This window comes from Dioscorea cayenensis, chromosome 18, assembly GCF_009730915.1.
Source record: "Dioscorea cayenensis subsp. rotundata cultivar TDr96_F1 chromosome 18, TDr96_F1_v2_PseudoChromosome.rev07_lg8_w22 25.fasta, whole genome shotgun sequence".
NCBI lineage: Eukaryota > Viridiplantae > Streptophyta > Magnoliopsida > Dioscoreales > Dioscoreaceae > Dioscorea > Dioscorea cayenensis.
Window position 1 is genome coordinate 20,273,075 of NC_052488.1, and position 15,754 is coordinate 20,288,828.

The following is a 15,754-nucleotide window of genomic DNA, read 5'->3' on the forward strand; positions in this document are numbered from 1 at the left end:
TGCTAGGTTTTTTTACTATAGAGTTAATAAACACTGTCAACGGCTGCTAAGTCAATTGGCATCGGGTTTCTTGTGTAGGTGGAGGCACTTCTTACAGTTAGTAAAAACTAATTTGGAAGATACCATATAAATAATAAAAAAATAACTCAATTTTGTGAGTTCTTTACCTTCGACTCAAACAGTATGTTCATTAGTTCAAGTCATGATCATGATTCCACTCATAAATTACCCATGATACTAATATTACTTGACTCTCTTTTGCAAGCTTTGTAAGGTTTTTTTTTTCTGTTATTTGTTTTGTTCTGTCATCTATTGAAGGCGGAGTTTTATTTTTCTTTTTTCCTTTTCTTCTAGTCTTTCTACTTTATATATATATACATTTCCTCCTTTTTAATTTTGTACTCTGTTTTTGTTTTTGTTAAGCTATGATTAAGTTAATTTATCAATATATATATATATATATTGCTAGTAAGAAAAAAAAAATTACAAATAGAGTTGTTTGCATTTTTTAGCTCTATTTCTCTGAAAAATTTCACATTACAACATATATATCTACAGCAAAATTGTTTAGAGTAGAAAACTTATAATGACCAACTCATTTATTTTTGAGCTAAAAAATAATATGATTTTTTGAGTTAAAAGATGATGTATTTGTATTATGGGGTTATATAAACAAACATATGAAGTGAATAATAAATAAAAGGCAGTAGATGCCAAGCAGGTCTGACATTAAAAAGACACAATAGTTACACAATGAGAAGTAACAACAAATCAAAACCTATTGTGATATGTATATATATATATATTCTCAAAACAGAGTCCAAAAGAGATTATCAACTCCTCCTGAAGACTCTGACCTTGAGTCCCTGAGCCATGGAAAGCACAGTCATCATCCTATAATGCACTGGATGATCAGGAACCAGCTTGAACTCAAAGAACCTACAAAGTATGGCCAATGTCATCTTCATCTGCAGATAAGCTGAGTCTCTTCCCAAACATATCCTTGGCCCTGCCTGCAACCATCCAAGCAATTCAGTCTCACACCTTAATATATATATATATATATATATATCAGGACTCAATTATATATTCTATGGATTCATAGTACCTGGAATGCAGAAAACTTGAAGGGTGAGAAACTTTGAAGAAAACCATCTTTTAACCATCTCTCAGGCTTGAAACATTTAGCATCAGGACCCCAATTGTACACCATCCTTCCCATGGAGTATGGCACATAGGTCACCAACCAACCAGCCTTCACTTTAGTCCCATCTGGTAATACATCATCCCTTATTGCTCCTTTAGGGTCCTGCTTTTCCTTATCAAACATGAGTTTAAATGTTCATATATATATATATATATATATATATAATGGGGTGTTTGTGTGTGTTTTGGTTCACCTGAGGAACAGCAGGATAAAGCCTAAGTGTTTCAGAAATGGCAGCAGTTAAGTGAGAGAGTTTTCCCAAGGAGTCATAGTTGAGGAGTCCAGCAAATTGTGAGACTTTGCTCTCAAAGGAATGATCATCATCTTTATCACATGTTATTAGTTTGATGTTCTCCTCTTTTGCTCTCTGTTCTTCAAAGCCCTTGAGCTCCATGCAGAGTTTGTCTGCAATTTTTGGGTGAGTTATGATCATGTAGGTGAACCATGATAATGTTGTTGCTGTCGTGTCCCTGCCGGCGATCACAAAGTTCAGGACGACGTCTCTGAGGCTTTTATCACTGTCAAAACCGCTCTCCGGTTCCTTCCCTAGATCTATGAATCTTGATAGTATGTCATGCTTCATCTGTAAGATCATTTAAGATTATATTTATACAAGAATACAGATTTAATTTCTTAATTTGACATGTATGTATATATACACTTTTACTTTGTTGTTGTTCCACTCGGCTTTTCTTCGTCGAATCATGTTGTAAGTGAAGTCATCAACAACCTTGATGCTTCTTTCAAGAAGAGCCTCTGAACCTAAGTTCAAAAACCTCTTAATCCTCCAGAAAGGATCAATGAACCTAAGTGTAACAATGGTGTTTGCCTCATCAAATGCATGAGCAAAGCTATTATCAGGCAAGTCTGGTGACAGTGTTCCAATCTCTACTCCAAATCCCACTTTGCAAATTGAGTCCAATGTCATCCTCATGTACAAGTCCTAATTAAGTGCATACATGTATTATTAAAAAAAAAATACTTCAAAAGAAAGAATAGAAGCATTAGTTTGAGTGCTTGGTTTAATCAACCTGCATGTCAATGTCTTGATGGATTATAGACACATTGCATAAGATATTTGAAAGCTTTAAAGCATAGTCCCTGAACACAGTGGTGCTGAAATCTCTGAGGTTCTTGGAAGCAAACTCAAAGCTTGCAGTCTTCCTTTGTTTTCTCCACATCTCTCCATCTGCATTGAAGATGCCATCCCCCAACAAGACATCCATGTAGGACCTATATAACTCCCCCTTCCATTGCACGCCATGCATGTTAATTAAACTATTTAAACTTGGAAACTAATATGCATAAGTGTGTATATATATATATATATATACATACCTTAGGGTAGTTGGAGAAGTTGGTCTTAAGAACATGAGCTACATTGGAAGGCTCAGCAATATATGTGTAAGTAGTGAATGGCAAAGGAACAGTGATGGTCTTGGATACTGAAAGATGATCAGCTAGCCAATCATGCATCCTGTCATAGTTCTTGAGCAATTCAATGGATGCTCCAATGAGTGGCCATGTCTTGGGGCCTGTCTTGTTTCTCTGACTCCATCTATGGATTAAAATCCATGAAAAGAGAGCTATAGTGGCAACAAGAGTGCATTGTTGGAAGGTAGGGGATTGAGTGAGGATAGGAAGAAGATGTCTGTCTTGTTCCATTTGATGAGATGTTTTGATTTGCTTACAAGTGATGAAGATGAATGGTGATGGGTTTGTTTATAGGAGTAATGAGGAAGAGAGTTGTATATAGTTGAGATGTGGGTAAGAAGTGAGGCAAGAGGTATTCAGCCATATTTAAGTAAATCATCTTGGTGTGAATGGAGATTAGATGGGATTCATTCCTTTCATGCTTCAAACCTAACACACTCTGGGAAAGATGAGAACATTCTTATCAATTTTTAATTCAAAATCTTGTGTGTGTGTGTGTGTGTGCATATATACATGCTTGTATAAACTTATGAAAACAATGAATACATAACAAAAAGAACAACAAATTTTACTTGAGAATTGAACTTACAAATGTTTTATTATATATATAAAAAAAAATCATTTGCACTAGTATATTAGGTAAAAATTAAGATTTATAACTTTCGTGTTTGAGAGAAATGTGCAAATAGTATTCGAACCTTCAATTTCTAAGTTGCAAAAGACAACTACTGCATGTAGGGGTGGTTAGATTGAGATTTTATAACTCAACTGGTTGTTAGACTCTTCAGAGTATATATTAGGAATTTTCATAATCTTGTGTTGGTTGTAATATAATTGTTTATCTTTTTTCCCGCGCCCACAACTCCTATCTCTGGTATTGTAGAGATTTTGATTTTTTTTTTTATGGGATTATGTTTTATAAGATGCCTATTTTTATAATTTTATTAAGTGGAAATTGCCAAAAAAACCCTACAATTTTGCCAAATTGCCAAACAAACCCCCATAGTTTCGGAATACCCAAAAACCCCTTCCTTTTCAACTCCATGATTTTGAAACCCCCAAAGTACGTAACGGCATTAAACGGAGTGTATTTAAAATTTTATGGACGAAAATGCCCTTGCACGGGAAGTCGTGGCTGCACCCATTTCGGCGGTGTGAGAGGAAGTGGGTGGGTTTTTCTTAGGCATTACAGTTTGCTTGTCTTCTCTCAACTCACGACTCGACTCAACTCGCGTCTCCAGCTCTTCTCTTCCCACCGGCACTCTTCCCTTTCCACCGGCGTCTCGAAGAAGAAGTCCCGTGCAAGTATTCGGCATTTCGTCACTTTGCAGTCTAAGGTATTCATTATGGTTTTTTGTTAACTATTCTGTTACGAAGAGACATTTTTCGGTTTTGGTTTGTGATTTTGTTTTTGTTGGAAGACATTGAAGCTTTCAGGGGGATTAATCGGCTGGGGTTTTGTTAGTCTGCAGGGAGATGTCTCGGCTAGGGTTTTTGTTTTGTTTTACATTTTCGTCTGTGTATACGATCGAAATGGTTTTCCGATTGTTGTGCTTTGTGTAATGTTTATAATCTACGTTTACCCTTTCAGTTGATATGGTTGCAGTTGTAAAAATGAGGTCTCCGTTTAAACAATGAGCTTTACCGTTTAAGTTAGTTCGTCTCCGTTTAATTATTTGTATCTCTGTTTAATAGTATACGTCACTGCTTAAAAAAATGATATCGATGTTTAAGAACCGAGTGTTTACCGTTTAACAAATTACATTTCCGCTTAACAATGTCTTTGTTATTGTCGCGAGGCTTGTGATTATGGCGGTCAATCTAGTTAATGGGCGATGCTACTTGACACCCGTGAGTGGAGACCGTGGGTCGAATTGAAAGTTCACATGATCCCTCGACATCGGGAGATCATCCGAAGGACACCGTTCACGAGCATTCATCGAGTTGGAAGCTCGTATACCAAGAGCGGGCCCTTCTTGACTCTCGTTGCAGAGATACGATAACCGCACCAATAAATTCGAGGATCGGGAAAGCATCGCGACTTTTAGGCCTGAAGATGTGGCAATCGTTCTTGGCCTGCGTTGCGATGGGGAGGCAGTCGTATTTCAGAAGAAGAAAACACGGTCGACTTTCGAAGAGAGGTATTTATCGAAGGCGTCACGAGAGACACGAGACTCCATCAGGGAGCACTCTTCAGCAACTCGTTGGACAGAGGGGAGAAGAGGAGAATTTTGCCAAACTACTGATGGTGTACCTCCTGGGTACAATCCTCTTCCCAAATACCTCCTGCTCGGTTCCTAACTGGATCGTTGATTATGTCGATGATCTACCTGGAATGGGGCGCTACGCATGGGCGCAAGCGACGCACAAGTGGCTTATGGAGGACATACCACAAGCCGCTACCCGAGTGCAATCTAGATGCGCGGGGAAGAAGACCAACACCGGGTATGTTAAGGGTTGCACGGTAGCGCTTAACATCTGGTTTTACGAGCTGACCGGAACCGGAAAGAAAGTCCGTTTCTGCAAGATCCCAAGGATGCTGTGCTACGGTGAAAATACTTACCGGAAGCAAGCGACGATAGAGACGAGTTTGTCATCTCTCGAAGGAAAAGAGGTAATAATTCAAAAATATTTTGTTTAACTGTAGACGTTAACGTTTAACCATATCATTTACCGTTTAACTTTATTCATCTATCGTTTAACATTATAACTTACCGTTTAACTTTGTTCAACTACCGTTTAAACTTTTAGTTTAATGTTTAATTTGTTTGTTTACTGTTTAACACAATAGGTTATAACGTTTAAATATACGAGTTACATGTGTAAATATAGTTTTAATTGTTTAAACTAAATAATTTCGCTAAGATTGTTTGCTTTACACATGCTAGTTTCTCGAAATGGTTCGGCGAATCTTTCGATGAAGAAGTATTTGTTCAGGGCCAACCGTCGGTCGGATGCTATTGCTCGGAACCGCTTGCTCGAAAGGCAAGATGAGAGGCAACCTCTTCCTTGCGCTACTGGACGCCCGTTCTCCCACGCTTCGGGGCCAAAACGCATTCGCCGAGGTCGGAGAAGCCCTCCCCACCCCGCCCGACCGTGGCTTCCCCGACCGTGTCAGCCCCCGAACGTGGCGGCTCCCCCGGCACTAGGGCGAGGGATGTCACTGCAACTCTCATGCGAGGCTTGCCGATTTTTGATGACCGAGTTCCCTCGGCATCGCTCGGGTGGAGACATTGGAAGGCCGGTCACAGTCACAATCGACTGCGCCTTCCCTTCATACAAATGAAGCACCCGGGACGGATACGCCGTCGGAGTTCGACGACGAGGACATCATCGGGGTGGCCCTTCAAAGACGGCCTCATTCAAGAAGCTTGCAAAAAGAGGAAAAACAATAATGCCTCCGTCTCCACCCGTCTTTGGTCGGCGATGAAATAATAGCGACACTCATCGGCGGCAGCACCATCGGGCGGTCGATGTTGTTAACGTTGATGACATGCCCATCACGGTGGAGGAGATTGAAGATGGCGCCGAGTTTGCCGCGGTGGAAAAAGATCGTCGACTCGTTGTTGACGACATCATGCATACTGGTGGAGCCGGGCGCACGACGATCGCGGCATCAAAGATGGACACAATCCATGAAGAAGAACAACCAGACAACGTTGTGTCTCCCATTGATGTTGTTGCCGTGGAACTCACGGTTGAGAAGGTCGTTGAGTCTATCCTCAACGAAGTGGAATTCACGGTGGAACCAACGGCTGACCGTGCCGCATCGAAGGCAGACACAATCCCACAAGAACAAGAAGCATGTAAGGAAGTGTCTCCCGTTGATGCTGCCGTCGTGCCCCCATTAAAGGAAGCCAATAAAAAAGTAGAAGAACTTGGAAAGTCTTCGATTCCGAAGAAAAAAATCGTTGACTAATCGGCCTCAATAAGTACGAGCGAGGAGTTGATAAGGATCTTCCTCAGCGCCCTATGGACAAAGTAAGTTTGAAGTTTTTTTATGATATTGTTTAAAACTGCTTTTTAGTTACCATTTAAGTAGGAGCGTTAACGTTTAAAAATTCTGAGATAACATTTAACTTATAAGTGATACCCTTTAAATATTACCGTTACTCGTTTAAACATTCAATATAGAATTTAAAGTTTTATACTTTAACGTTTAATTTTATACTTACAACATTGTTTACATGTCTTTGTTCCGTTCAACCACAGCACTGTCGTGTGGAAGAATGACTCTATCAACACCACACGGGCCAATCTATTCGACCTGCTCGAGGGGAAGGAGATTATCACGAGGGCGATGTGATGGGACGCATTCGTATATATCTTGCAAAAAGGCGATGAGCGTAGTGCCATATCGTTATAAGAGGCGCGCCTCCATCACCGCGCCAGCGGCCTTGTTCATGTCAAAGCGAGGCGACGACGCACATGAATCCACGATGGCTATGATTGGAGATGCAGCGCGCAGACTTGCATGAAGTGGACATCGTCATCCTCCCGATAATTATGAGTGGCCACTTCCATGTCGTCGTCCTTGACAATGAAAAACAAGAATACAGGCATTATTCTTCATGCCAAAGCGAAGAATACGATAAAAAGCAGCGCTAGAAATGGTAAGTGCTTTTAATAATTTGTGTTTGTGTAATAGTGTTCGGTAAAATAATCGGCATTCTAATATGAACTTGTATATCTCGACAGTGGAACCTATTCGACCTCCGTATCGACATGGAGTTAGGGCGAGTCGGCGATCGCAAAGTACCCGCTTGTTCACGACTACTGAAGCCCCACGACGAGAAAAAAGGGAAGTGTCGATCGCAGCGTCTATGTCATGCGGTTTATCGAGCGATTACTCACGGGTGAGAAGCTACTGGGTACCGCGATCGAGCGTCCCTTATCTGCGATTAAGGTATGTTTCCCGCATACTTAGGGAGGGAGGCGGCCCGGCATCACAGCCCAGGAGGAGTCTTCGCAGCGGGTTCTTAGTCATTCTTTCTATATTTGTATACACGATTCTTTCTTTAATAATCCAGATTCATTGTTTAACATACACTTTCGGTGTTTAAGTATATAGTTCATTGTGTAAATATCAATGTAATTGTTTAAACTCCGTTTTACTGTGTAAAACGAACCAGAGGGGAGTGTACGCAAGCGGGGTCATAGTCATTGTATAGGTGTAATAGTTTCAAATGTAAACCAGTTTAAATTCAATTCATTTTTTCCGAAGAACATGACAAATTTTGTCAATGTAAATGTACATGTATCTAAATTCAATTAAATTCATTCTGCTTTCGTTTTTGAAGTTCTGTTCTTGTTGGATGATATTGTAGTCCGCAGGGTACATTATCGGGTAGGGTTCTGTTTCATTTTCATTTTCATTATCGGCTAATATCAACATTCATTTTAACTGTATAATGATAACTTTTGCCCTTTAACTTTCGTTTTCTCTGTTTAAGTTTAGGTTTCTCTGTTTAAATTTAATATTTTCTGTTTAAAATATCCTTATTATTTAATAATATCAATGTAATTACAACAAAAATATACTTAATATTTTCTGTTTAAAATATCCTTATTACTTAATAATCTCTTATAGAATGTAATGTAATGTTCCGATTTTTATGTGCGACGGGAGTGGAAACGCTTGGGGAACCGAGCGTGTATTAATTACGCTTGGGGAACCGCTAGCACCATCCCGTTGTACATTTTAAGCGGATACAAATTTATTTTAAACGATAAAAATAACAGTTAAACAGAGAATAAAATATTTAAAACGTAAGAGATATATTTAAATATAAAGTTCAATATTTAAACAATAATAAGAAGTATATACACAATGCCTAGTCGGCAACAGATTCATTCCACGATCTGCGATTGTGACCTGAAACGTGGCAATGGCTACAACGCAACTTGCGGACCTCGGACGCTTACGACTCGATCCTCTTTCGTCTAGGACACCCAGGTTGCCTTCTCGTCACAGGCGGTCGCAAACGCAGTTCGCGATTTTCATCCATCGGCCTGTCATTGTCCGGTATGGGGAATATAGCTTCCTTATACGCCATTTTTGAAGTCGAAGCTTCCTTCCACAGTCACCCGGTGTTTCTCGTTCTTCAGTAATTTGAAGTCAAAATTCCTTTTGATTGCAAAATTCCTAAGTGCGTCTCTGAAATGTTCAACGCCTTCAAAACATTGTCCAATATCCAACGACAACACTTCAGCTTGATCGGATGAGGAAGGAAGGCATGCCACACCCTCAGGCTCGCCATGATGTGGAACAGAAGCGCTGCCAGATTCTGAATTCCTGCCAACACTTTAGTTTAAACGAACACGATCAATATTTAAACAGAGACACAAAATATTTAAACGATAAACATAAATCTTAAACGTTAAAACAAAAAGTTAAATAATAAGTTAATAAGTTAATCGGAGACAATAGTGTTTAAATGGAAACTTGATAAATGTAAACAGTGACAGGGATAATAAACAATAATTAACTTCTACAACTATATAAACATAAACGAGAAGAAACTTACAACGAGAAGAACTCGTTTTCAGTAGGATACGATGCCACATCATCTGTCTCAACAACAAGATCAACAACAGAACATTTGAAGATGGAGTGCACGTGACACATGCGCTGGAAGTCAACCTCGTTTTATATGAGACATACCGTTTTATGTCCATCGGGTGTGATAAACTTCACCCTGACACGGGAAATATCGAGACCCCATCGCTCACATATTTCAGCTAACACTGATTCCCAAGAAGTCAGCGCCGTGAACATTAGCACTCGTCCCTCCCCGTTGTATCTAGCAATAGCACAAAAACTCTCCATAATTTAATCGGAAGAGCTAAAATTGAATACACCAAATGAGAAGAAGAAAAAGAAGAAGAACAAGAACAAGAACAAGAACAAGAAGAACAAGAAGAACAAGATATGAGCCTTCTAAACTTTGTTTGAGAAAAAGCAAGCAGGAGGCAAAAAAAAAAATTGAAAAACTATGCATAAAGAAAGTTATGATTGGGCGCCATTTTTCCCACCTTTTGCAAGGGCAAAAAAAGAATTTCATATCGTGGACCCACTTCAACTTACCGGCGGGGGGTTAAAAGGAATGTAAAATATAACGGAGGGATGTCCGGGGTGTACAAAAGTTGGAGGGGGTTTTTGGGAAGTTTTGAAAATTACGATGGGTGAACAGTAATTTTCCCTTTTATTAAATATAATTAAATTAAAAATAACTTTCTACGATTTATGTTTAGCAAAATGTAAAATGATTTATCATCTTAAGAATTTGGTTTAAGGATTTTTTTTTTTTTTTAATAAAGATAGATAATCCACATATATCAATAAAACAATAAAGAAAAAGTGACCAGATTAAACATGAAATAGAAATGCAATAGTAAACAGAAGAAAAGAAGAGATACAAAGAGAAAATCCACTAGAAGTGGAAACAGAATCACATAAAGGAGTAGTGTAGGTCCTAGGAGTAAAGAACTTATCCCTTGGAGCTACATCAAAACACAACAAATGAAGAGATGAAGCAAATCTAGCTGACATTTGGGTTTGTCATGCACTCTCTTGGATCGCTCGCATCGCTTCCTCAGGACCCAAAAAAGTCAAGGTTTTTTCTAACAGTGTTGAGTAACTCCTCCAGCTTTATCTTCTTTGCATCAACCGCTTTGAGGGATTGCGCTAAAAGTCCTTTCTTCTTTACAAATTTTGGTATACATTGGAACATTGCTAGATTGCAGGAAATATTTGGTACTTTTATTAATGACAATATCTTGGGCCAAATTAATATCATTCATGAACAGGATAATCACTAGGTTTGGTTTCCCAAATCGAGGGGCTCTAAACTTTCTTCAAAGATATATGCTTTCTTTAACCACAGTAAGTGTTCAGGTGATAACTGGGAAGGATGGGGTAAGTTATGGCGCCTGAGAACTGCATCTAGGGCCAAACATTTCATGTGGTTACTGTTTCATAATGAGGTGAAAACAAATGAATATCTCTATCAGTTGAACCTGGGACCCCAAAACATGTGCACATTCTGTAATTTACTTCCTGAGAGCATTGAGCATTTATTTCTTAACTGTCACAAGACGCAACAGATTTGGAGCTTAACTTGCTTGGAAATTGGTAAGCCAATCAACCTTTCAGATGGGATCTCCTCAGGTTTGTGGCTAGATCATGGTTTCTCAAGTAATGATATCTTCATTCAATCAGTGATTGCAGCCACTGTGTGGTTTATATGGAAAGCTAGGTGTAACAAAATTTTCAAAGAGGAAGAGTTGGATTGCCTGATGGTATCGAAAAGTGCTATTAGACGGCCTTGTCTCCTCTCTTGAGGAGTAGATTTGTGATGAATAACTTCACTATAGCTGAGAGTCCTATTTTACTTATTGCCTATGTTTATAATGCTGATTGTTCCTTTGCAGGCCTTGGATTCATAGTGTCAGATTCAAAGTCCAATTTGATTTGCTCTGGCCGTTGTGGATGTCCAGTAATCTCTGCTGAGGATGCAGCAGTCAAAGTATTTTGCTTTGCTTTGCAGGTTATGCTCAATTGGAGGTGGAATTTTAATATCAAGACAATCCTGTCTTCTAGTGTAGCATCGTTACAGCTATCCAGAACGGCTCTCGTTTGGATGACTGGCGTCTTGACCAACAACTACATCTCATCGTCGATCTCCTGGCTGAGTTGGGCAATCCTGCTACTCATTTGATCCCAGGAAGCTGGAGTAATGCCCCATCATCTCTTGTAGTTTATGGCCTTAATCATCATGAAGTGTGTCTGTTCCTTAGTGGAAGATATCTCCCCAAGTGGCTGATGAAGTCCCTTCGTTCCCAAGGATTTGCTTGCTAATTAGTTTTTGTGTAGTCAGTGTGTGAGTGTTTTCTTTTTTGTTTTCTTATTGTATTTGTTGCTTTTATTTCTACTTATTTGTAATCTTGATTGATTGTAAACTGTTTTTTTTTAATTAATAAAATAGCTCTGTGAGCTCTTTCCCTTAAAAAAAAATTTTCTTTGGTATTTAAGCTAGATACCCAATTTCTTCATTCAGAGAGCTTTTTCTAGCTCTCACTCCTGCATGAGGGCTGAGAAACAATTATATGGCATACAACTCAAAAGACATCTCTTCAAATTAGTTGTAGTACTTGGTTATGGTAATAAAAATAATAATTACAAGTAATATTAGATTATAATTAACCATTTAATATTTAATAATTATCATTCACATTTTTTTATTTCCATATTATTTTAGTTTGATAAATAGAAATTAAAATGATATGTAACACTAAAATTTTATCTTTTTAATTATCCTTAACGGGCTGATAACCCGCATGCCCGAATCCGTTAGAAAAACCGGGCTTTGTTTTAGCCCGAATTTAGTATTGTTCTCTTTTGGGTTTTGGCCAAACAAGGCAGGCCGGGAGTGACAGAAGGGACATGGCTACGGCTCCGACAACGTATTCGCCGTCTCAGGGTTTAGAGAGACGACAACAACAACAACGGAGAAGGATCTTCAAGGAAGAGGACTGGGTTCGATCCGATGGTCGTGGTTTTAACCAATGCCGTCCTGCATGTTGGTCTTCTCTTTCTCTTACATTTTCCTTTCATTTGTTTTCAGTTTGTGAAGTTATGCTTGTGAACTGTTTGATGATGTTCTTGTTTGGAGCTTGTTTTGTTGTCCCTCTTGCTTTTTTGGGTGGAAAGATTTGATTTTGTGTTTTATTTAGCTGAATCACTTCATTAAATTTATGTCTGCAAACTGTTTGATGAATTGCTTGTTTTGTGTTCTTTTTGTTGTTCGTCTTGCTTTTTTTTTAATGAAAGATTTGATTTTGTGCTTGACTCACTTTAAATGCTTTACTAATTTCATATCTGCTAACTTTTTAATGAATTGCTTCTTTGGAGTTTTTTTCCTGTTCCTCTTATTTTTTTTAGATAGAAAGATTTGATTTTGTGTTTAATTCAGTTGAATCATTTCATTTGCGCGAGCTGTTTGGTGAATTGCTTGTTTGGAATTCTTTTCTTGGTTTTCTTGCTTTTTCAATGAAATAAAATTGATTTTGTGTTTGATTCTGTTGAATCACTTCATTAAACTTATGTCTACTAACTGTTTGATGAATTATTGTTTTGAGCCATTCATTGTTCTTCCTGCTTTTTCTCGATGAAAAGTTCGTATTTTATGTTTGATTCACTTCATTAAATCTATGCCCACTAACTGTTTGATGATTTGCTTGGTTGTATCCTTTTTCATGTTCCCCCTTTTCTTTTTGGGAGGAAAAGATTTGATTTTGTTTTCAATGAATTGTGGTTATTATGTTTTCTCTTGTTGATGCTTGTCTTGCAGTTCTTAGGACAGGCGCAGGAAATGCGGCATCAGGATCTGCTTATGCAGAGTTTGGAACAACAAAGGTTATTGTTTCTGTGTGAGTACCTTAAATGTTATATATATATATATATATATATATATATATATTTTAAATGGGATCACCATCATTGAGGTTGAGTAAACAATGGTGAAAATATACTTATCTGTAGCACGAGGAGTAACTCGTGAAGAAAGTTATTCACAATGCCTGAATTCTTCATTGATGCATTGAGTCATTGAATTCACCAGTGTGACTTGTTGCTTTCCTCTTAGAGGAAGAAATTTACTGGTGTGTGAAAATTAGAAACAGATACAATGCAGCATCAAATTTTGATAGCATTTATTATGTTAGTCATGTGAATGGTGTATTGGGGTTTTTGAAAAGACTTAACTTAGGATTTATTGAGCACTCATCTCTTAATATCTAGTTTTATCAAACAAGAAAAATTAAACAAAAATTGAAGATAGTCATCATATGGTTGATCTTAATGTCTCCCTCTTGTTTTATATTTGAAACAAGTATTTTGATTAATTGCTAACTGAAATGACCCAAATAGATCAATCACATAGCTCGTGGTTTGCAATGACATGCGACCGAATGACTCTAGCAGACATCACCAAGTAGGTATGCCATTGGCTGAAAGGTTTTTGTGCCTTCTTAAATGTTTATATTCTGATGAAGTGATAGGGTGTTAATGAATTTGATTCAACATTATTGATTGTGAACTTTGCCTCACTAGTTTTTTCATTGGTTTTGATTTTTCTTTTTCTTTTTCTTTTTCTTTTTCTTTTGTTTTGGTTAATATTTTGTTCCTAGTTTTGGTCCAAGGGAGAGCAAGAAAGCCATGATGTATAGTGACATTGGTAGACTCAACTGTAATGTGAGCTTCACTACATTTTCAACTCCTACCCGTGGGCAGGTGATGAATTCTTGAAATGTGCTTTTTTTTTTTTTGGCTCTGCCTATACATTACTCATGAAAATGTATGTATTTGGCTTGTGGTTGGATCTGTATTTCAGGGATTAGACAACAAAGAGTATTCATCAATGCTTCATAAAGCTTTAGAAGGTGCTATAATACTAGAGAGTTTTCCAAAGACTACTGTTGATGTTTTTGCACTGGTATTGGAATCTGGTGGGAGTAAGTGCTTTTATCTCTGTTTAGCTCATAAGCCTTATCCTTAATCCTAGGATATACTGGAAAGTAGCATGCCTAAAGGTATTTTCAATGTCACATTTTTGGATGATATCTTCTAAAACTTGATATATATTTTCTTAGTGTTCACCGACCTACCTAGAAATAAATGTTTTACGAGGGACAACATATGATAGCTAAGACCAGCCAAGTTGCTATATCTGCATCCAAACCACGCAGATGAGAATCTCATTAAACCTTCTTACTCTTGGAACCTTTGCTTTAATATATTCATTTCTTAAGTTTGGACTACCACTTATTCATCTAAAATTCAAGTTCTTGCTTATGGTAGATGCTTCATCTTGGCTAGTGAAATTTATTTTAATTTCACCATGGTGATTTGTGATGATGTAGTCAAGTTATGTTGAGTATAGACTACATCATTTTCAGATACATTCTGTTCATTTGTGCTTGAATAAGTTCTGTATGAAATCTCCAACTTTAAAAGGCAAGAATCACAATACCAACTCATTAGTGACTTGTTTTCTTTGTTTCACAGGTGACCTTCCAGTTATCATCACTTGCGCGAGCCTTGCCTTGGCAGATGCCGGAATTATGATGTATGACCTTGTTTCTTCAGTTTCCGTGGTATGTACCATTCCTGTTCTTCAGTACATTGGCTGATATTATTTACTACTAACGAAATTAAACACCAGCTTATTGTTTGCAAACTATGCAAAAGTTAAGCCATGCTTTCTTATGGAACTGTTATATTTAATTAATTTTCAAGCTGTTCAGTTGATTGCCACTTTGATCTCTTGTTATTCTCAGTCTTGTTTTGGCAAGAACCTCGTCATAGACCCAACAGCGGAAGAGGAAGCCTTTCAAGATGGCAGCTTCATGGTCACATACATGCCGTCTCGTAAGGAGGTTACTCAACTCACTCTTACCGGAGAATGGTCAACCGCCAAAATTAACGAGGTTGAACATGTTAATTCTCTTTCAATCTTCTTTTTCAATCTCCTGATCCCTCCATACCTCCATTTATAGTTCTCCATGTTTGTGGGCAGGCAATGGAGCTTTGTCTTGATGCCTGCCTGAAGCTTGCAGATGTTTTGAGGTCTTGTCTCAAAGAAGCAGCTAATGCTGGATGAACTCTGCTGCCTTTGTTTATGTGAGTGAGTGTATTTGTAATTTATAGTTAACCTTGACTTGATTGCTTGTCCACTGAAAACAATGAGATTTCCTTGCCCTTCAATCATTTTTTTTTTATTGCTGCATGATGCTTAGTTTACAATTTGGTGTATTGAGTATAAAATATTTACTCCTTTAACAGAGCCTCTAATTATGATCAAGAATGAACAAGATACATATTAACAAGATTAAAAATTTTAAAAGTCAATTTCATGTGTTTTTCTGATTATTCACCCACCGGTCGGAAAGTTTCTCATTGTTTAGTGGTGGGAAAGTTCGCCTTCTTGAGTGTGAGTGCTTTTTTTTTTATAGATAAAAATTTGAATTCAAAATCATAAATTATAATTTATTTTTTTTTTCACACATATAATATATATCTTATTTTAAAAATCTTAAATTTACATGTATCTT

At 37.8% G+C, this 15,754-nt stretch overlaps 2 protein-coding genes across 3 annotated transcripts; one reads left to right on the forward strand and one right to left on the reverse strand.

Annotated features, from left to right (window-relative positions):
- Positions 1-693: 693 nt before the first annotated feature.
- On the reverse strand, positions 694-2,960 carry LOC120282173 (cytochrome P450 704B1). 2 transcript variants are annotated; one of them, XM_039288930.1, is made up of 6 exons: positions 2,546-2,960; positions 2,239-2,454; positions 1,875-2,150; positions 1,401-1,790; positions 1,109-1,318; positions 694-1,013 (listed from the first exon to the last, which is right to left on the reverse strand). In XM_039288930.1, exons 1-6 carry the CDS (start codon positions 2,870-2,872, stop codon positions 834-836), a joined length of 1,599 nt encoding a protein of 532 aa, XP_039144864.1. In that variant the 5' UTR covers positions 2,873-2,960; the 3' UTR covers positions 694-833. The 2 variants fall into 2 exon arrangements, with proteins under 2 accessions (XP_039144864.1, XP_039144865.1); XM_039288931.1 differs by having other exon boundaries at positions 1,109-1,309; positions 2,546-2,959.
- Positions 2,961-12,030: 9,070 nt separating this feature from the next.
- Positions 12,031-15,429, forward strand: LOC120281764 (exosome complex component RRP41-like). Its single transcript, XM_039288460.1, has 7 exons — positions 12,031-12,222; positions 12,994-13,072; positions 13,832-13,934; positions 14,035-14,155; positions 14,709-14,797; positions 14,981-15,130; positions 15,220-15,429. The coding sequence occupies exons 1-7, from the start codon at positions 12,087-12,089 to the stop codon at positions 15,301-15,303; spliced, it is 762 nt and encodes a 253-aa protein (XP_039144394.1). The 5' UTR covers positions 12,031-12,086; the 3' UTR covers positions 15,304-15,429.
- Positions 15,430-15,754: the final 325 nt, after the last annotated feature.

Coding starts and splice junctions, on each gene's coding strand:
- LOC120281764 (XM_039288460.1), top strand. CDS start 12,087: ATGGCTACGGCTCCGACAACGTATTCGCCGTCTCAGGGTTTAGAGAGA. Junction 12,223..12,993: donor TAACCAATGCCGTCCTGCAT/GTTGGTCTTCTC, acceptor CTTGTCTTGCAG/TTCTTAGGACAGGCGCAGGA. Junction 13,073..13,831: donor ACAAAGGTTATTGTTTCTGT/GTGAGTACCTTA, acceptor TTTTGTTCCTAG/TTTTGGTCCAAGGGAGAGCA.
- LOC120282173 (XM_039288930.1), bottom strand. CDS start 2,872: ATGGAACAAGACAGACATCTTCTTCCTATCCTCACTCAATCCCCTACC. Junction 2,151..2,238: donor ATCAAGACATTGACATGCAG/GTTGATTAAACC, acceptor GCACTTAATTAG/GACTTGTACATGAGGATGAC. Junction 1,014..1,108: donor TCAAGTTTTCTGCATTCCAG/GTACTATGAATC, acceptor GGATGGTTGCAG/GCAGGGCCAAGGATATGTTT.